Consider the following 21,322-nt stretch of genomic DNA (forward strand, 5'->3'; position numbering starts at 1 on the left):
AATTTTTCTTTATCAGTGACTTCTGCCTTCTCACCAATGCCAGCAGAATGGACTAAGTTTATGATTTAGCCTGACTGTTTGTTCTTTAGAGCTGGGAAGGGATTTATGTTCTGTGGTAAACTGGCAAAAGGAAGGCTTCCATCTCACCTCCACTCCCCGCAAGTCTTCCCCCACCCATTCAAGAATGGATGGCGGTAGGTCTTAGGAACTTTCTGTTGGGGTTTGGGGCCTGATCTCATTCCTGATCAAGCAAGATTTAGTTATGGGTGCCCCTCTGTGCTGGTTTTGACCGGGGTAAAGTTAATTTTCTTCCTAGTAGCTAGTACGGGGCTGTGTTTTGGATTTGTGCTGGAACGGTGTTGATAACGCAGGGATGTTTTGGCTATTGCCGAGCAGTGCCTGCACAGAGTCAAGGCCTTTCCTGCTCCTCACCCCAGCGAGTGGCTGGGGGTGCAGAAGAAGCCAGGAGGGGACACAGCCAGGACAGCTGACCCCGACTGCCCAAAGGGATATCTCACACCATGTGGCGTCACGCTCAGCATGTAAAGTGGGGGAAGAAGAAGGAAGAGGGGACATTTGGAGTGATGGCGTTTGTCTTCCCAAGTTACTGTTGCACATGATGGAGCCCGGCTTTCCTGGAGATGGCTGAACACCTGCCTGCTGATGGGAAATGGTGAATTAATTCCTTGTTTTGCTTTGCTTGCGTGCATGGCTTTTGCTTTACCTGTTAAAATGTCTTTATCTCAACCCATGATTTTTCTCATTTTTACTCTTCCAGTTCTCTCCCCCATCCCACCAGAGGGGAGTAAGCGAGCGGCTGTGTGGTGCTTAGTTGCCAACTGGGGTTAAACCATGACGCCCTCTAACAAAGCTGGTGGTCTTGGGAGTTGCAGTAATGTAGAGGAGAGGCTTCCTTCCACCTGTACCATTGTTCCTCTTTCAGGAAACAGAGAGTGGTTTCTCAGTAATTCCCGTGAGCTGGGACTACTGGGGTAACAGCAGTGAGAGTTGGTCCAGGCTGATGGTAGCTGCTGGAATCGTGGTAAAATGGTGACCCATCCCCTACAGTTTCTTGCTATAGGTATTAATAAGTAGAGGAGATAACGAAACAGAATCTTTGGCATCTCTCAACATATGTGTGGTCAAGGCAGTGGGAGGGAAGCGGTTCTTTGGCCCAGTGGGCCTGTGAGGGAGGAGGGAGAGAGCACACCAGTCCCCATTTCAGGACATGGTGTTGACAGAGATTGACAGCGTTTGAAGGTTTTTCAGGAAATAGTTTTATCACGGTAGTCCTTTAGTTGCTTGCAGTAGCTTTTGAAAGGTCGCGCAGTATCGCAGGTCCGTTTTACTTTAGCGTTCCGTCTAACTTCTGTTGCCGGTTTTGGCTTTCTGACAAGATTCTGCTAATCAGTTTCTGCCTTTGTAGTTTGTGCGTTGCGGTGTTTGCAAATCTTGGCACCTATGCTCTGCCCCTCTTTTTACCTTTGGTTGTAGAAAAGGCTTTGAAGAAAATAATTTATATAAATAGAAAGTAACAGCCAGATAAGTTTTGTGCAGGATACAGAATAATTGTTTTCATGTTACTCATTGAAATTTTGTGAATATTAGGTATCAAAAAAGCATAATGTGTGAGTGCAGAAACTCTTTCAGCTCTAGACATGACAGGGTGTTTGAGCAAAAATTAAAATTTGGAGGGGGTGGAAAAAAAGGAGGTGGGGGGAGAGTCCCTTTGAAATCCAGAGTAGAAAGGTTTGTGGTAGAAGAGAACACCGGGGTGGCAGATACCCACATCGGAATCAGCACGTCCACGCAAGGGACAGGGAGGAGCGACGCTCTGCGTGGTCCCAGGAGCAGGTAAAGCTGCTTTGATCAAGTCTTGAACTAAAACTTGTCCTGACTGTTCCTGTTCAGCAGCGCACAGACTTTGAACAACAGCCTTCCCAGGTGGCTGCTGCTTGCAATAAGGTGGAAAGTAAGTCGTCATTCTCTAGAATTTGTGCGTTACTTCAGGCTTGCAGGGATTTCGTAGTAGTCAATTTGCTGTCACCCAGTAAGGAATTTTGCTAACAAACTTTGTCATGTGCTCTCCCACTATCTGGGGAGACTGTATTATCACCAGGCACATAGTTCCAGGGTTTTTGAATTTTTTTTCCAGGAGACAAAGATAAAACTATTTGACCAGAGTCACTACAAAACTGAGGAGAAAACACCACATACTTTTCTTGCCGGGTGATGAAAGCTTACGTGGTGATGCTGGCTGCGGTGTCTTACCAGAAGAGATCAGAACCAGACTGAAACCTCCCGTTGTACTCAGTAACATTAGTGAAGTTGTTACTGGTAGAAAGGGGCAGGAAACTTCTTTTCACGTCCAGGGCAAACGCTAGGGATTTCTGCCTGGCTCTGCTCCCAAGGGCAAATGCGGCCACCCCTCCAAATCCGCTGTCGCCTTTAGAGACCTCGGAGTTGTGATGCGAGCAGTTGAGCTCTACCTGGTCCCTGAATGCTTACCAGATCTCTTGACCTCTCTGGTTATTTAAGACGTGCAGCATTGTTCCAAGATTTATAGCTGTCCCCATTCTAGTTAGACAAGTGTATCAGTTAAAGAGGTAAGTTATTTAAGTAGCAAATGCATCTGAGAGATGAAGTCACTGTTGAAACGGTAAAAATGGCAAAAAGAATTTACCACCAAGTGTGCATTTTTTTTTTTAATATGAAATCCATAATTATCTTATCAGTGTTTGCTTAAAGGCAGAGTTGGCACAGGATTAAAATGTCACACAGTTTGAAGAGCAGCAGAATCCCATAGCTGCTTGTGGTACAGGCTGTATACAACTACAAAACATATTCATGCCGTACCAACGTGTTTGGAAACCTACTGCAGCAGCATAGATGGAAATGTTTAAATAAGATGTCACGTTAAGATGTTATTAAATAGAAAAGCAAGGAACAACACAGCAAAACTTTCATGTGTAAGTAATCAGATCTTTACATTTCCTGCTAGAAATGCTAAAATTCAGTTGATTTTTTTAAACTACGAATGTTAAATAGATGCCAGTCTGGGTGCCACGCCAAAATCTAGATTGTAAAACAAGAGAGTTAATAAAACTTCAAATGTCCTTAAGGAATTATCCACTTCCTCTGTTAAAGTGAGAACTAAAATATAACACAGACATATGCGTAAGATAGGAAAATATTTCTTCATGCAAATAGTATAGTCATCTTAATTCATAATTGAAGAGTGCCTATTACGAGGAGGAGGAGGCGGTGGCGGTATATGTTGGGGGATATCCTGTATAGCTGTGTGCTCAGCTTTATTTCAGCCTGGGACTGAAATATACGGAATGCTAGGTTTTATATAGGTAGTTGCGGTCTCAAATTTATGCGCTATGTATGTGAACGTATTAATTAGTGATTCCATATCCATTTTGAGTAGAAGAGGGAAAACCACGATACGTGACTGCACGATCAGTCGTGTTAGTTAAACTAGGGAGAGAGATAATATGGAGGTAAAACTCTTAAATCCCACGGGGTAGAAGAGGGATAAGATGCTCATTTATTTCTTCCCCCAAATCAATTAATTCTTCATAACCACGCAGTGATTACTAAAGTCACCATTATTATAAGCCTAAAATGAGAGTAATTGCGAAGGTTTGATGTGAAGCGAAGAAACGAGATGATCACCTCCAAACAGAGAGCTGAAACACAGAATGATGATCGGCGTGGCTTTCTGCGGCGCAGCTGCCGGGCTCGGGCGGTTCGCCGGTCAATAGTGCCATTCCGCGTGTCAGCGAACAGAGTCTCCCGGTACCCTAACCCGCCGTTCGCACGTCGCCGAAGCTCCAACTGTCGAACGCGCGGGTCCCCTGGTACCGCTGCAGCTTCCAGACTCTCCTGGCTGGCTCATGTTTCATTCTTTGGCAATTTGCCCTAATGATATCCCCCAGGAGCTTTCAGGCCCTCTTCTTTTCCATATTTAATCGTGTTAGATTAATCTGAGGGCTATGCTGCACAAATTGTAATTGTCCGTGATTTGTGCTGCACTGGCCTTATAATTCCTTTTTTTTTTTTTTTTTTTTTTTCATTTTTAGTGTAAGAATAAATGTACAAAATTGCAGCATAATTTTTATTTACAAGTCTAAATGTCCAAGGCAGCCAGGATGTGAAAGCTTTAGCTGCTGATCTGTTCCACAAAGAGGTGTTTGGTTTTTTTCCCCCTGTAAAATGTGTAATGCTTTAGCACTTGCTGTATGGACAGGATTTACATTTTATTTTTAGCTCTTTGTTCTGTTACTGTAAAAGTACATGTCTAATAAAGAGTGCTATTATCAAGTTAACCTCAGATAGTAATTTTGTTGTGATATAAACCATTAGGACAGTCTTGTATTTTTCCATAAACTTGGTGTCTTCTAGGGCATTTCCCTTTTTAAAAAGTCTTTTTTTTTTTCCTTTTTTAATGAGGCTTGTCGTGTTTTATGTGCTGGATATAGGCTACTTGTTTTGAACACAGTCTTGATGTTTTCTCATTCTCTGGTAACTCTGTGGCTGCGTAATAAAATAAATAAATTTGAATGAGTGCCTGATAGCAAAGTGGTATTTGATAGCTCAGATTGGAATTCTCTAGGTATTGCGCTTTACTTTCTTCACTCGAGGAATGAACTCGACCACGTTTTTAATCAATTCCATAGATTTTTGGGGTGGGGGGGGGGGGTTTGTGGTAGGTTTTTTGTTTGCTGGTTAGTTTTAGAAAGCCAAGGATGTCTGTTTTGAATGGTAAGCAGGTTGTAACACCTCCTTTCCTGGTCAAGGAACCCTTCATTTTCTGGTAACGCCAGTGCCAGACCTGCCGCTCTCTCCGTTGGGAAGGGAGTTTTGGGAAATGGTCATGAAGTTGCTGTCACAGGGAGTATTCACTTCAGAGTTTTTTTTTTTTAAGATAGTTTGAAAACCAAGATAGTGAGACAAACAGAAGTTAATCCTCCTCCTGAGTTTACTGCTCTTCTTTGGGTTCAGATCAATTCCAGTTGTTTCAAATAGCGGAGATGTGGACCAAAAACCTCCCGGAGCCCATCCTGCTCGGCGGAGCTGAGTGCACTGGGGTGTGCCCGAGCTCTTCGTCTTCCTGCCAGTACCCACCTTTGAGAAACACCTAGTAGCCCGTGTTTATTTTCTTTTTTTTTCAAGGAAATAGCTGAGCAGGGCTGACTGTTAATTGGCTTGTTAGTCTGACTTCTTGCAAGTGTTGTATATGTATATCAGAGTTTTTCATAGATGCATTTAAGCAATTAAAAGTAATTAAAAATGCTATAACAGGTGGTTTGGGGATGCTAAAAGTCTTAAAAGTGAATTTAAGATTTTGTATTTTCTTTTTATTCCTATTGCCAATTCTGTGTGTGTATCTTTATTTTTAGTTAACGGCTTGTGTTCACGCGTCAGCTGCATTGTTATATCCAATGTATTGGCAACACATTTACATCCCGGTGCTTCCTCCACACCTTCTGGACTACTGCTGGTAAGATAACCTCTTATCCCCACTACTGAGATTCTTACCTCTCTTGTAACTCTAAACACTAACTGCTTATGTGACTAAATATACAGGATCCAGTTTATGAAAGCACGTAAGCTGAAGTGGTTACCTCAGTAGAGGTATTTCAGCACGTCTTCACACGGCGTTTGAATTGGTACCTTGGATTACTATCAAAGCAGCATTTAGAATCATCTTTGTAAGAAAATGTCATGGTTTTGTTAGTGAGGGGGGGCCTAAGGTGGTAGAGATTTATTGTTAGAGAATGCATTCGGCAATTAAATGTGGCTGTGTTACGGTTTTCTTTTACTTGGGATTTATTTTAATAAATGATACTGATAAAAGCATTCAGACAAAAACTGCTCAGTGTTTCGGGAATCAAATGTTAATAGGCATCAGTGTTTCCCTTAGGGGTCTGTACAGTGATTTAATATTTGCATTTTAGACTCAGCCATGTTCAGGATCCTATGCAACACCTTCCCCAAAGAGCTTAAAATCTCCTTTTGGGACTTCCAAAATTTTCGTTTTAAGACTTCTGCTTCTCCTGATGTGTTTCTGTTCACGTGACAGACTTCATGGCTTTGTCAGATTTTTAAGTTGAACCAGAAAGAATCACTTTTTGAGTCACTTCTCGTCCTTCAAGGGGTGACGTTTCCCCATGCCTGGGTTTTAAGATTCCAGGCTAAGAAAAGATCTGCTTTCTTTTGTTCGTCGTAGTGCCAGAGACACCAGATGAGTTTCCCTTAGAGCACCTAACCCAGGAGTGTCTGTCCCTGGAGAGTTTCCCTTTAACTAGAAACTGTGGGTCTGTGGTGGAACAATGAACCACCTGAAACCAGCTGAGAGACCAGGAATTGTTATTATATATAAAATTTAGTCCAAGTCAGATGCCTAGCAAGTCTATGTTTCTGTTACTAATCTTTTTCTTCACAGAAATAAGAGATGCTTGCATGTTTGCTGGACTTTGTTGTTTGTTTTTTTTTCTGGAATTATAAATACTGTTGTTCCATTGAGCTCTACCCAGTCTGTTGAACTTTGTATTTTCAAAGAAATTCTCATTATGTTTCTTTAAGTCTCTTTGATAGTTTTTCCTCAAGTTTACAATACTTGCCCATAATATATCCTTTTGTCTGGTAGTTCCTATACTTCATATCTGTATTATTTATTGTTTTTAAAAAGAAATCAGATTTTCTTCTCCCACTCCTCCCTTTTCTTTCAATTATAGCTAAGCCTTTCATCTTTAATGATAGTTTTCTTTTGAAGAAACTCTCTCCTAATTGTTTTTCCACCTAGCTTTGATAAAATGCACCAAGATGAGGGTAGAGCTTGGACATATTTGTTTAGGTTTTGTATTTCTTCATCTTAGGGCCAGAAGCTTTGTAATTTCTCCAGTATCATCCGTAACCGCTGTTCTCAGAAGGTGGATCAACACCTTTATTCCAGCTGTACCCTGCAGAGTGCATCCTGAATACGAGATTTTTTTCTTTTTTTATTTCCCCTCCTAAGCACAGATAATGTTTCCAGAAATAATAATGTTAGATGCTGTACACAGCTTCTTGTGATGATGATAATGGTTGAGATTCTAGGTCGTTATGGTTTGACCTGAGAATTTTTTTTACTCATTAAAAAGAAGCATGGAGTTTCTTAAACTTGTAAAACTCATTTATATCCTTTTTTTCTTTTCCCCCCACTCTATTGTACTACTCTGAAAAAGAGTTTCGCTTTTTTAGAGGTGTTCAAATGAAAAAATAAAGTTCATGAAAGGAAATGCACAACTGATGAATTTACCACAGTAACTATAATTCAGAGCTTTTGGCTCGGATTTTCTTCGATTTACATTTCTCTGTCTGATCATGTTTGGTTTGAATGGTTCTTTTGTGAGACAGACTGGGATACTGAAATAAAAACATATGAAATGCTTGGCTTTCCTCATGTTTTGATGTATTAACAGTGAATAAATGTTTTCCTCTTAGATGTGTATGTGTATATATATATATATATATGTAAAGTTAGAAAACCTTGATGAATTCCTGAGGTCAAAGTTTATGCTAGGCCAGACCTAGTATGCAGTCCAAGAAGGCCATGTCAATTGAAAATTAATGAAATAATTTTCAATTTTTTTTTACTATTTTCATTTTTATGTCATTTTGCTAGGGCACAGTTCTCTTTATAAAAAGTGCCCCTTTTTCTTTTAGCTTAACGTGCATTTTCACACCTAACTACGTTGTCATTGCTCCACCTCGACTTTGTCGGGCTGTCTCCCATGAATTCTCATTTTCTTAGTGTTGTTCTGAAATTGTACTCAAAGAAATGAACTAGAGGATTGTCTTTTTGATAATTTTGTTCATTCCAAGGGAGAAAGCCGTTTTTACACAAAGCTACAAGTTTAAGTATAGGCCCCGATCCTGCAGCTTTTTTTGCGTGTTAATCATCTGACGTATTCTGAGAGAAATCCACAATTTAAAAAAAAAATGAATTAGACTATATATCTTAAATATTTCCTGAAGGTAAGTGATATAATTCTGTGAGGGTTAGAATTTGATAAATTGCATAAACTGTTCGGCTGAAATACTGTGTGGGCATGAAAAAAGAAAAATGTATCTTTGAGTAAAACAGATCTATATTAAAAAATATTTAAATTCTTCCACTTGCCTTCTTAATCAAAAAGCCTCTTAGGTTCTATCAGGCAACCTGGTACACAGACTGGTTTTAGACAAATGTAACAGATGTTCCTAAAGTAGTCCAAACTCACCGGTACTGAGCATCAGTGTGGACTGTGATGCCGTCAGGACTGGCCAAATGCATTTTTTGAACATTTTTTGAGAATTGGTTTCTTTCTCCACATTTAAATAAGGAAAAAGATACGCTTGCACGCAGCCCAGTACGTGGCTGGCTTTCAAGAAAGCTTTTACAAAAATGAAGTTTGAGCATTGATATAATAATTATATTTGAATAAAATTAATTTTTGTAAAGGAGAAAGCTAATTTCATCAAATTTCTCTGTAATTTCTTGGCAAACTGAGTCACTGAAATAAGAACGTATGACAGTTTTGTCTGTGGATGATAAAGCATCTGTTCTACTGATGCTCTGTTAAGAATATAATGCAATTAGAAAAGTCAAGTTACAAGTGCAACATGTCCTTTTATGAGATTTGATCTCTTCTGAGTTGGGATATATGCACGCCTGTTTTCGTGAGAATGGGACAATTATTTTCCAATTAACTTGCATGTTTTGCATAACATAGTAATTATTTTAGGCAATGATGCTGCAGATTAATAATGTTTTCAGTTATAACATGGATAAACAAGAGAAAAACCATATAGCAGCTCCCAGTAGTGTCATAGTAAGCAATTTCATGTACACGTTACGAACCTCTGCTGTGAAGGCTTCAGAATCCAGCAGGAATAAAATTCAGTCTTTGCTGAAAATGATCAAATTGACTTTCCATACCTACAATTTTATTTCATGCTTTTTTGAGATGCGTTTATCTAATTAGCTTTGTACCTTTATTCCGTTAACTTCTCCAAATGGAAATGATGTCGCTGTGGCTTTGTTCTCTAACAAAGAGCTGCACGCTGCCCTTTGTAATGACAGGTTTATTAACGGAGCAAATCATCAGCTATTTTAAGTCAATACAGCCCTGGTGAAGCTGCTAGAACGGTGTCGGTGTGCAAGAAAACAAGCGTGTGTAAAATGTGTAGGTGGTACAGCGCTTGTTTTCACTCCAGTTTCACCAGTTCCCATTATTGGTAATGCTGAGATACTCTGACGCCATGAACCTGAGGATCTGTTCTGCTGCATATTCAGCAGAAGAATCCTCAGTTACACGTCAGCCGTAGTCATTCTCATTGGCTTGGTTGAATATGTTACATAGTGTAAAGCACTCTTGAAATTACGGAGTTTCTTAAAGCTCTCTGATTCCTCGCGGAATGTGAATGTGTGCCTGCTCTGGAGGGACACCCAGTTACAGTTCTAGGTAATTTGTGTTTAGTCCGCAAAGGCATAAAGCCCTAGCCTGGATAAATCATCAGGAGGTACTAAAATTTTTCAGTATTGGGCTAAGAAAAAGATGTGTGAGGACACGGAGGTCTCCGTTTCCCTTTCTGGAAGCCCCATTGCCTGGAAACCTTACGCCGTGAGAGCTTGCGATCTCAGCAAACCTTTATTTTGATCATGATTAGAGGGTAGGGTTAGAGCGGACATAAGGAAGAAACTCTTTGCTGCGAGGGTGGTGGAGCAGTGTCCCAGGTTGCCCAGAGAGGCGGTGGATGCCCCATCCCTGGAAACATTCCAGGCCAGGTTGGCCGGGGCTCTGAGCAACCTGATCTGGTTGGAGATGTCCCTGCTCCCGGCAGGGGGGTTGGGCTGGGTGGGCTTTGAAGGTCCCTTCCCACCCAAACTGGTCTGTGATTCTGTCATGAAAGCGTGTCTTGGCCTCAGTCTGGGTTTCAGGTTTACTGTTTTGTTTGGGATTTGATTTTGTTTGAGAGGGGTTTTATTTTTTTTTTTTGTGATTTTTTTGTTTGCTTTGTGGTGGGTTTTAGTCTTTTTGCGTGTTTTTTTAATATTGATCCTCTCCTGTGGGACATTGTTAATGAGAGCAATTGGCTAATCCGTAGCGTGTACAGATTTTTCTAAAACGGGCTGCAGTCGCAGGCAGGTGAGAATTGCTTCCTTTGGCTCCCAGAGTTGGGACCAAATTGGTGAGGCCTCGGGCGCTGATGCGGTGGAGCCTCTCCCCAGGCCTCAGGAAGTCAATTGCCAGTCAGTCGGTGCCGGTGGCTCAGATCCACGATTGAATTAATACAATGGGAGAAATTATTGGATGTCAGACGTCTTTGTAACTTTCTCTAAGTCATCCTACTGTCCATTTATTTTTAGAGATTATTTTTATTTAGTTTTTTTCTCTCCACTTGCTTAGTAATTAGTTTCCCGCTGAGTCACTTAAGCCAGCCTGGAGTGAGTATTTTTAGTAACCTCACGGCACCCAGAAGTGTGATGTTTTCTCCCTTCAGTGCTGCTTACGGAGAATATTCTGTGTCAGGTGTTGCCAGAACACGTTCACTAGAGGAAGAAACAGGAGATTATAGAAACCATGATAAATTAGCCCGACTAATTCAGATCCTTGCTTGTGTGTAGCAGGAGGTTTCACTCCAGAGGCTTTGTGAGGATGCTTGTTTTGTTTTGAGAATACAGTCCCTATCTTATTCAACTTGGAAATGAGAAGTTTACTATCTTGAGTTAAATACGATATTATACAGCTTCTAAATGCCCACCACAGAAGGGTTTTGGGAGCACGTTCAGAACCAAAACTGGCATTAGTGATGTCGTGTTGCAATGTGGTGAAGTTAACGCATACCATGTTCTCCAGAATGATCTTCTGAAACCGTTATAGTTCTAGAGCCAGACCATTTTTGGAAAACCTGCTAGGTTAGCTGTGCCGTACGGTGTGGTTGCTTATTGAAACTAGGTATGGCGAGCTGGTTAGCAAGCCTTACACATCTTCTCACTCATACTTCCACAGCTAGGAACAGCGTCATCTTTACTGCAGAGAAAAAAATAAAAAGTAAAATAAAATTTCCCTTGCCTAGTAAAAATTTCATTAGTAACTGTGTACATTTAATATAGGCTTAAACAGTGAATGTTAATTAGGGACATTATGTACCAAGATTTTAAATATTTTTTGCTCCACAAGTGTTGTTGTAGTTGGTACTTAAGACAATAATTTGATCTTTTTTGCTTTTTTTTCTTCAGTGCACCGATGCCTTATCTAATTGGCGTCCACTTAAGCTTAATAGAGGTGAGTTTGTTGTACACTTCTACCTACATCATGAGATGTGAATGCCATAAATGATAATTTTAATGGAAATGGTTCAGAAAGAATCCTTGCTTTTTAGCATACAGAATTACAAAATATAGGCTTTACAGAATTAAAAAATGTCCCTCTTACTTCTGAAGTGTTTTGTGGAGACATGTAAGCTCTACAGCATGATTTGTTCCCGTGTCTGTTTAATAGCTCAATGATAGCTTTTTTCCTGCCCTTTTTAGTGGTTCAGCCACAGAATTTTCACAGTAAGAACAGTTAAAACTTTATTTTGGAGTCGCCATCAATCAGAATTCGGCACCGTTCTGATTTCCTGCATGATTTACGTTTCTGTCCCTCTGAAAATTGGAGTCTAACATTCATCTCATAACATTCATTACTATTAATTTAGAAATGAGTATTTTTTTGCCAAAAACCAGGAGGTAGCCTTTTTAGATTTAAACATACCACAAAACAATAGAACTCAGCAAAGTGGTCAGTAATAGCTGGTTATAAATGGCTTCGCCCCTTTCCGTAGCCGTTTGATGACACCGCCAAGCCTACGCCTGTAGTCTGATGATCATGCAGAGCAGGTAATTGATTTGGGAACTTTATTTGATTTACACTTCCGGCTAAAGCCGCTTCTAAGGATCGATTCATATTTGCTAAGCTGATGAGGTGGGTTCTCCCCCAGCCTGAACCCGTAGCACTTTGTGTTTCCTGAAAAGAACCCTCTATCATGTGCACTTCTTAACTCTGTTCTCCCAGCTCAGGTTCTTATGATCTGCGTACGTTGATCATAATGTCTTGACTAGGATCTTTTTCCTTATTCCGTCAGAAAATAATGGAACAGAAAGGCTTGATCTGAAAAAGAACTCACTCAGTTCTTTCTGGAATTATTTCCTAGACCGCACTATTATGTATTATTGTAGGACCATACAAAAAAGAGTTCTATCATTTTTTCCTGAAAGGAACAAATTATTTAATTCTTAGCTGCTAGTCAAGTCCATTGATGAAAGCTTGTTTCGTCCATTCTTCTGTAATACTAGTAGACATCACATGCCTGGGACTTACATAAATCTGCAAATAATTACTTCGTTTTCTCTGGTTTTCATCTGATTATATGATTAACATCCTATCTTTCACAGATATGAGAGAATTAAACGTGATAAGACATGTATAATTCCAATATATTTAAGAGTGTTTTGTGTAAATCTCGATTTTCAGTAATTTATTTCTTGAATACGTTTGTATTTCAGAGATTATTCATATAACTACTGTTTGATGAAGAGGAAGTGTTTTTAAAAGCTACTGTGAATCCTGCATCTAATTCGCAAATCCTACATCTAAAGCTCAAAATGTTGCCTTTGCCATGATTGTCTTTTCTAAAATCATTGTTTCTAATCTAGCACAGTATAGGAAAAATGTACTTCAGGAGGATGCCATAGTAAAATGCTTTTCAGCTATTTTTTTTTTTCCTCTTAACAGAGAGTGAAAAATAGATCACTGGAGGATGTGGTTTTGCTAAATGTTGACACAAACACTCTAGAAACCCCTTTTAATGACCTGAACAACCTACCTGGTGAAGTGGTGAGTCTTACACAGATTTCATTCTTTCTTTCTTATGTAGATGCTTGAATTACTGGTAGTTATTTTGGCCTGGTTTTGCTAACTGCTGTAAAAGGAGCAAGGGAGTGAAAAGCACCAAGTGTAGACTCCTATATTTGAGATTTTTCCCTTTTTGACAGTTGAGGAGATTTTGAATGGAACATCATATTCCTTATTGTACAAGTAGGATCATAATTATAAAGCTAGCTGCCTTCATTAGGCAGAGCTGCTTTAAACGCAAGAGTCTCTTCATCTCATCTTAATCATTATATTACAAAGTAGGCATTTCTGTCTGCCTAGTGGCATGTCTTGCAAAAGAACGAGAGAGTTTTTGAAGGCAAAAAGAAGAAGGGGGCCAATTATCGGCTTCTGCTTCCCTGCCACCTGCCAGCGCTTTCCTTTTAATTAATGATCTGATGGCACTGGTCAATATAATAAGAAATGCTTGTACAGTTGGGGTCAGAAAATTCAGGCTTTGATCTTTTTCAACTTTCTGAAACATTTATTTGTTTTCTCTAAATTATTTCAGTTTTATTTTAATCTCTCCTATCCTGCTGAGGGCTGCGTGAATGAAAACCTATACTGTTTGTCATTTGCTTTGGCAGAGCAAAGACTGCTTACTTAGAATTCTATTTGTAAATTAAACTGCAAACCCAGTTTGTCATAAAAGACATCTGATCCTTTTGAAATGACGAAAACTGTCTTTTGTCTGTAAAGGATGATAAATTAAGTGCCAGTTCTTTCTGGACTTTGATCTTGCAGAGGCTGTGTCCCCCCCTCCTTTTTTTTTTCTTATTGCCTATAGGGGAACCTATTCAGTATATCATTTTAAATAGTCACAAAATTCCCTTCCCTTGTTTATCCCAGTGAAGCTCTACAAGAGTATCATTGTGAAACCGCGGGTTTGATTATTTACTTATAGATGCTCGAGCTATCACAAATGCTTGTCAGCACAAAGAATTTTATATCAAAGTGTGAAATCACAGAGTTAGATTTTCTGAAATTGTAAATCATAAAACCAGGCTTAATCAAAGTAAGGCACTGCAGTGACATGCTCTGTCTTTTGTTTTTGTTGGTAATTTGTATATATTTGGTACAATAGAAATCAAACACTTGATTATATTAATCCCTTTGATTTTAATGATGTTAAAATCTAGACTTTTTATAGATCGTCTGATCAGTCTTTCTTTTGCCTCAGTGTCAACGATAGTTCAGAAATGTAAAAGACTATATAAAAATTATTCTGATGTTTTGTGATTTTATGTTAGTGTATGAAAGAGTATAAAGACACACACACACATGTATATACAATAATTTTGACTGTAGTCTGTATTGTTCAAGAGTAGAGCAAGTTAAGTAAAAAATGAGTCATTTTCTGGTGTGTCAGTAATTTTAACTGACCTTGCGTTCAGTGCCTAAGGTTGAGGTTAAAGTGTCACAGAGGTACACACTTCTGGTCAAATAATAGCTAGGTGTAGGGAATTAGGCATCGTCTTCCATAAGATACTGGAGTTGTAGCTGGAGGTCCTTCGAACAATAAAAATGGATATTTGTGCAGTGCGAGGGACTTCTCGTGTGTTTTACAGATGCATATCAAAATGATCTCTAAACGAGTAGAAGAAGCATGAAGAAAACAGGGATGCAGATCTCCTTACTGTTAGAAGTACGTTCTCCCCCAGGATATATGCATGTTACTGTTATTAATGTAAATGAAGGTTATCCAAGTGTACAGACTATACAGTGACTGAAAATATTTCATTCCATATCTAATACAGAACAAACCAGAACAACTCTCTTCTATGCAAAATGCTGGCGGAATTTGAGGGTTTTATAATGGAGCTTTTAATTTAGATATTCCCATCTCTTCCTCTACTTCCATCTGTAAAGCACTTTAATTAGAACAATTTAGTGGAAAGCATATGCAATTAAAGTTGGAAAACCTGGAAACAAAAGGCACGGACGACCTCTGCGTTTGTCTCGGGAAATGACAAAATGCTTGTCCTCCTTTTGCATTTGTGAGGGGCAGCGCGACTGCTGACATCTCCCTTAAAAAGTGTAAGACATAGGAGCATAGAGTCAAAATGGTAAGTTAAAGTTAAACTTAAAACATTAAAGCAAATGTCAAAGATGCTTATATATGTGAAGCATTTTAACCTCTGTAATTAAACCTCTTAAGCATACACACAAAAATAGTAAAACTTCTGATGAAAAAATGTAATGAGTACCTCTGAAGGGTGTTCACATAGAGTGAAGAACTGAAATTATAAAATAACCTCTAGTCTTACTGTCCCTTCCAAAAATTAATTCCAGGTTGATTAACAGCCTAACAAAAGAAATGCAATATTTTCAGAGAGTTTTCTAAGACTGTTTCTTTGTCCGAAGGAAATGGAATAATTATTTTCTTGATCAGTAAGCCGATGATGTTCTCGCAGCATAAGTATTTAATAGTTTGCCCATGTATAAGTAATGTGTCTTTTAAAGTGCCCGACGGTGCATTTTTTCATGATAAATTTCAGATCGAAAAACATTATTATATGGCATTGTCTAATAAACTGTATAATAAATAAACTGAGATTTAAAGGCATTTTTAAATCATTCACTTAAGCAGTTAAATTATAGTTACAGGCTAGATGACTTTGGATGCATGTGAACTCCATTATTCTGTCAGAGTGACCAGTGGTCTTGACTGTGCGGAGGTCAGTGGTCACAGTTGTCCTGAATTACCAGTCCTTTTTTCATGCGGACCCTCTGCTGCGTTGCATGCTGTAATCTTCTTAATGGCTTCATTCCAATATTCACACATAATATTTTAGATTTATTGACTGTTAGAAATACTACCATGCCAGTAGCAGTTCCGCTACTCCTAAGGTATTTAAAATTGGAAAAATAAATCAGAGCAAGACTTTCAGGAATCCTTTGTTTTCTCAGAGGGGGGAAAAAACCTCTCTTTTTCCTCTCTTCTGACAAGAACACTTGTTTTTAAATTTTGTCATTTCACTGTGAATTTGTCTATTATTTTTTAATTAAAAAAAGTGAAAATAAGTTGCTGCTTCTGTGGGAGTAAATATCCTAATGCAATAATACTTAGATCACCGCTTCAATAATGTAAAGCATGAGAAAAAGAACATTTGTGAGGTACATAAGTTAGTGGGGACCATGGACACAAATTTATAAACTTTAGGCCTGATCCTGCAATACGTGTTTGCAGTTAACGCTGACAAAAAGCTGACTCCTTTGTGCAAATTTGAGCATTTTCCAAAAAAAAAAAAAAACTTGGAGAACTGAGGGCCTCATGTTCAACAACCAAGCCATACGACTTCTCTGTAGACTAAGCAGAATTTTTACAAACATGATCTTCAGAAAACAATAGGCTTTGTAGGTTTTTAGCATCTTCCGTGCTTGTTCAGTATTGTTAACGGTAAAATCTCCGGAGCTGTTGAAAGGTGCGTAGCCTTTGTAGCCTGTGGCGCCAACGCACTGTGATGCAACGCAGAATCTGAACAGGTTTATGGAACTGTAGTTTTGAGACTCCTAGAGTCGCAGGATTTTAACACTGTAAATTTGGCGTATGAGCATTACTGTTGTAAAAGTAGGCTGTAATTCATGTAGAAAATTAAACAGGTGATTTATAAAACAATTACTGAGAGTGCAAATTATTTCTGAAAATACAATGATTAGTAGTATTACAAAGAAGTTATGGTCAAAGTGTAGCAGTTCAGCTAAAAAGATTTTTTGTGAAATTGAAGTATTGTAATTTATTATGTTTTCTCATCAGAAAATAGCCAAAAATATTAGTAATATATCTTAAACTCAGAGCAGTCAGCAGTGTTTGCAATGTTATGGGGCAACTGTTTACTTTGAATAAATTCTTAGAGTAGAGAATACTCAATACAGTTTTAGAAGCTAGAACGTGAGATTGAGAAGTACAACTGGTTTTGAGAACATTTGCATTCAAGTAGTTGTTTTCATCTAAATTATCATTTGTGATTAAATGCTCGGGGGCTGAGATGCCCAAATCCTGTGTGTGGGGGTAACATCAAATATGTGGAAGCCCTTTCATTAACAATATTGATTTAAATCAGATTAGATTCCATTTTGTTAGAAGGTTTTTGTTTTATTTCTCTTTTCTGCCATCTTCTCTCACTTTCTCGCTGTTGAGAGTGTTATATGCGTTTAAGTTCTTGCATGAGCAAAGGCTTTGATTAATAGTTATGTCATTTTATTAATTTATTTTTTAACTTTATGTACAGTTCCTTCTGCTCACATGGATATTGAAGAGATACGAGTCATGCTTTATTTTTGATCAGGTAGTTATATTTTAGGAACTTTAGAAAGGGCATAGGGTGACTATTTTAAAAAACAATGCTTTTTTTTTCTTAATGACCAGCACAATATGTTTCTACATTTCTGATGTACTTATATGTGAAAGAAAAATCCCATATCAATCTCATGACTTTCTGAGTCTCTGAAAAACTGTTCTGTTGATTTCAACCTTTCTGAAGCTCTTGTTGTTCTCCATTGGTGGTGTCTAGTGGTCCAGTGAAGTCACCTTCCTAGGAGAAGCCATTGCTAAGGGGAAGATGAAACCAGTTTGCTTCTACTGTAAATTATTAGTAAAGTTTCTGAAACGCATCACTTTCTGGTGTCCTCCAGAAATACGTTTTAACAGCATTCCTACCCCTGTGGTTTTTGTGTTTGCAGTTCTATGTTTTTAAACTCTGTAAAATGCTACTTCTACTTAAGACGTGCAAAGAAGGGGGAAAAATTTGCATTCTTAATCATAGATAGATAGGTGGATTGAAGCATATATGAGTGAAAGATTTTGATAAAGGTGCTGCAGGGTATATATATAAATTTTTTTTTTTTGGCTTGGTTCCAGAACTGTAAATTTTCTTTGAAATTTTAAGAGCCATTAATGATGTAACCCAAAGGGGGTCTCACACTTGCTTGGTTTTAGGTTCCTGGATCTAAGTAATCTCCATCCTGCTGTGCACCAAGTCCTTCTAGGCAGTTCAAAGCACAGAATCATACAATCACAGAATAGTTTAGGGTCGAAGGGACCTTCAAAGCCCACCCAGTCCAACCCCCTGCCAGGAGCAGGGACATCTCCAACCAGATCAGGTTGCTCAGAGCCCCGGCCAACCTGGCCTGGAATGTTTCCAGGGATGGGGCCTCCACCGCCTCTCTGGGCAACCTGGGACACTGCTCCACCACCCTCACAGCAAAGAGTTTCTTCCTTATGCCCACTGTAAACCTACCCTCTAATCATGATCAAAATAAAGGTTTGCTGAGATCGCAAGCTCTCACGGTGTAAGGTTTCCAGGCAATGGGGCTCCCAAAAAGGGAAATGGAGACCTCTATTTATTGACTGTAACAACTGCTTTTTCACTCCATCTTTGATGACACTGTGGAATGGGGAGAACTTCCCAGCAACCGACCCAAAATGCAACACTGGGGTTTGCTGTCGCTGGGTGGTGGGCTAAGCCCCAAGAAGGGCCTGTCAAACCGCCTGCGTGTTTGCTGCGCTCAGCTGGATGGAAAGCTTGGCAGGTCTCATGGGTGCCCCAGGAGTGCTCCCGCCAGCACCCCAGTTGTGACAATGTGAGAAGTCAGGGTTGTGCCCCACGTTGTCTCACCGGGCTTTTTGCGGTACTTCTGCAGAATACTCTGAAGAGATCTTCCTGCCTGTTAGCGTAGCCTCCTGAGAGAAGCAGCAGTGTGAGGAACTTTCTTTGAACGCCAGCGTAGCCTTTTAGAGGCCTGAACTCCATCCAGGATGGCAGCCCAAAGCGTCCCTCTGACTTAGGCGTTTTCGTGCTAGAGAACCCGCCCTCAAACTGCCAGCCCGCTGGGATCTTCTTAATATTGCTGATCTAATAACGTACCGATACCGCAGTGAAGCAGATTTGTTGCTTTCTGTTGTTCTTTTAAACATGGTTTTGCCTAAAGCATCCGGTTTATCGATTTCTGTTGGGGTACGTAGGGCCTGCCCGCACTGAGAAAATCAGAAAATAGCATTTCCTTCACATCCCCCACTTGCTCCTCTAATTCCTCTGCTCTACATCATCTTTATCTTCTGCCAGAAAAAGGAAGATTTAAAAGAATGTAGAGAATTTTTACCTTTTGCCACCCTTATATTTAGAAGATGCTTTGACCATCATGACAGAGATAACATTTTAATGTTCGCAGTTGTTTGGTTGACCTCATGTTACTGCTTTTTTTTTTTTTTTTTTTGACTGAAACTGAGCTAACCTTGATGGGCAGATTTCCCTTATACAAAGCATATATGCATTTATTTTCCCCTGAATTAAATCGTTTTTCGTAATGAATAAATCCTATTTTTAATGACTTTAAAATAATTGTACAGAACAGAAAAAAACCCACCCAAAAACTAAGACATGCATTTATTTTTTTTCAACCTTGAACTGCTTAACTGTTTTCTGTACTCAGACTTGTACTTTTTTTTTTTTTTTCTTTTAAAGTATAAGGAAAAAACATAAATGAGCCTCGGTGTATGCTTTCCATGGGCTAAACGAATCAGGCTCTAAACTTTTATCTAGATCTATGGAGCCTGGATATAAATTGAAAAGATCACAGCTATGGGGAAAAGACCTATACTGTAAAGGCCTTTCTGCATAGATTATGAACATCATAACTCAGTAATTTTTTTTTCAAAACTATAGTTATAATTGGACCCAATGGGGGTCTCTCTCTTTGATCAGATCACAGTAACTGTGACTTTACACTGGAAAATGTCACTCCTGCGAAGGTTTATCACCTGTAGAGCCGGTCTTTCCTCTGATGCCGTGTTCAGTTCTCATTAGCATTATTCAAAGTTTAGTTGTTAATTAGGTTGACACTTCAATTACAATCATCGTCTGCAAGAGCACTCAGGACTGCTTGCATAGAGAAACAAAAAGATACTCGATCTTAAATGTATTTCTGAAAGAATGGAAGCTGTTTTGGTGTTTGGTGTGTTTCTAACATTCTGCTTAAAGAGTAACTCTAAATGTGTCTTTGTGTAGTATTTAGTGATTTAAATATTGCTTTATTGGGTGTATTGCAATACAAAGGGATGTAGAATCATGTACTCGACATAACTGGAGTGGACTGACTTCTCCAGATACCCTCATGCTGAAAATCAGGCGACTGTAGACTGTAACAGGGTGTAATTCTACATATCTTTAGAGAATATTGTATTAATTCCAGAATTATATGATTTTTCTCCAAAGTATTTCCGATTAAGAGTCGTCTAAATTAGTATTTCCCATTTTTTTTTTGCAATTCTAGATAATCAGTGATTGCTGTTTGCCAAGTAAAAAAAGACATACTTCAAACAAAAAAAAAGGAAAAAGTTAAGCACTAAAATAAGAATGGGTTTTTTAATTTGATGTTTTTTTAAAGTGTTATTCTTATTTTTTTTTCCCTTTCACGTGTTTTATCTTCCAGAACAATTCTAAAGACAACGTAGCATTGAATTTACACAAACTTTCCTCAACTGTTTGACAGTAGGTAGCAACTACTCCCATGGTGCATGAGAAATGATGTAAGACAGTAATTTGACTTAAAAAAAAAAAAAAATCTTCCCTAAAATGGAATTGTAAGTTACCATTAAGAGTCCTTAAAAATAAGCTTTCCTAGCACAAATAAAAAATGTCCAACTGTCTTCATTCAAAACGAGTAGGTACGTGTTATGATTGAAAAAAAAAATTGCAGAAAAGTGGCTCACATGCAGTTTACTGTAAAATAATTAAAGTTATTTATGTCAAGAGGCCTTGGGAAAAAAAAGAGAGCATAAACCAATTTGCATTAGCACTCTACCATCATCCCCTGCTTTCATTTCAATTAACAGACCAGCAGGTGCTCTTTGCAGTTAGAGAGATAAGCTATCAAGGAGGAGGATGAATTTTTGGCTGACCTGTAGACACCACGGTTTGCCTGCTGATTGGGTTCGTACCTCGCTGTACCAATTTCTGAGGTGTTAATTTAACTGTTCCACTCTGTCGTGCAGGTCTCGGCCTTGAAAAATAAACTGAAAAAGCAGTCTACCGCCACGGGGGATGGAGTAGCCAAGGCCTTTCTTCGGGCACAGGCAGCACTGTTCGGATCCTACAGAGATGCACTAAGATACAAACCAGTAAGGCTTCTTCTTTACATCTTTTTTTTTCCCTTAATTTGTAAGAGCACGGTATTATCCTTCGCAAGGAAAATATGAAATGTTTTACCCCACTCTGAAACATTTCAAAGAAAATGTTTTAAATCTTACTCTGTGCTAAGGATGCATTGGCCATTTAGGAGACACTACCACCTCCTGACAGTGGGTTGTACTGAAAAATAAATACGCATCCAAAGCCAGCTGTTTTCTTACTTGTATGACTTCTCTAATTTAT

General features: G+C 39.0%; 1 protein-coding gene across 3 annotated transcripts in view; it reads left to right on the forward strand.

Moving 5' to 3' along the window:
• The window catches only part of DENND1B (DENN domain containing 1B), a 145,184-nt gene that overhangs the window by 84,302 nt on the left and 39,560 nt on the right, over window positions 1-21,322 (forward strand). For all 3 annotated transcript variants that reach the window (XM_086753071.1, XM_086753072.1, XM_086753073.1), the window contains 4 exons: window positions 5,409-5,509; window positions 11,276-11,321; window positions 12,813-12,914; window positions 20,944-21,069. In XM_086753071.1, coding sequence (XP_086609197.1) covers window positions 5,409-5,509; window positions 11,276-11,321; window positions 12,813-12,914; window positions 20,944-21,069 — 375 coding nt within the window. The remainder of the gene's footprint in view (window positions 1-5,408; window positions 5,510-11,275; window positions 11,322-12,812; window positions 12,915-20,943; window positions 21,070-21,322) is intronic.

The sequence above is a fragment of the Chlamydotis macqueenii genome, chromosome 8 (genome assembly GCF_036417535.1).
Source record: "Chlamydotis macqueenii isolate bChlMac1 chromosome 8, bChlMac1.mat, whole genome shotgun sequence".
Lineage (NCBI taxonomy): Eukaryota > Metazoa > Chordata > Aves > Otidiformes > Otididae > Chlamydotis > Chlamydotis macqueenii.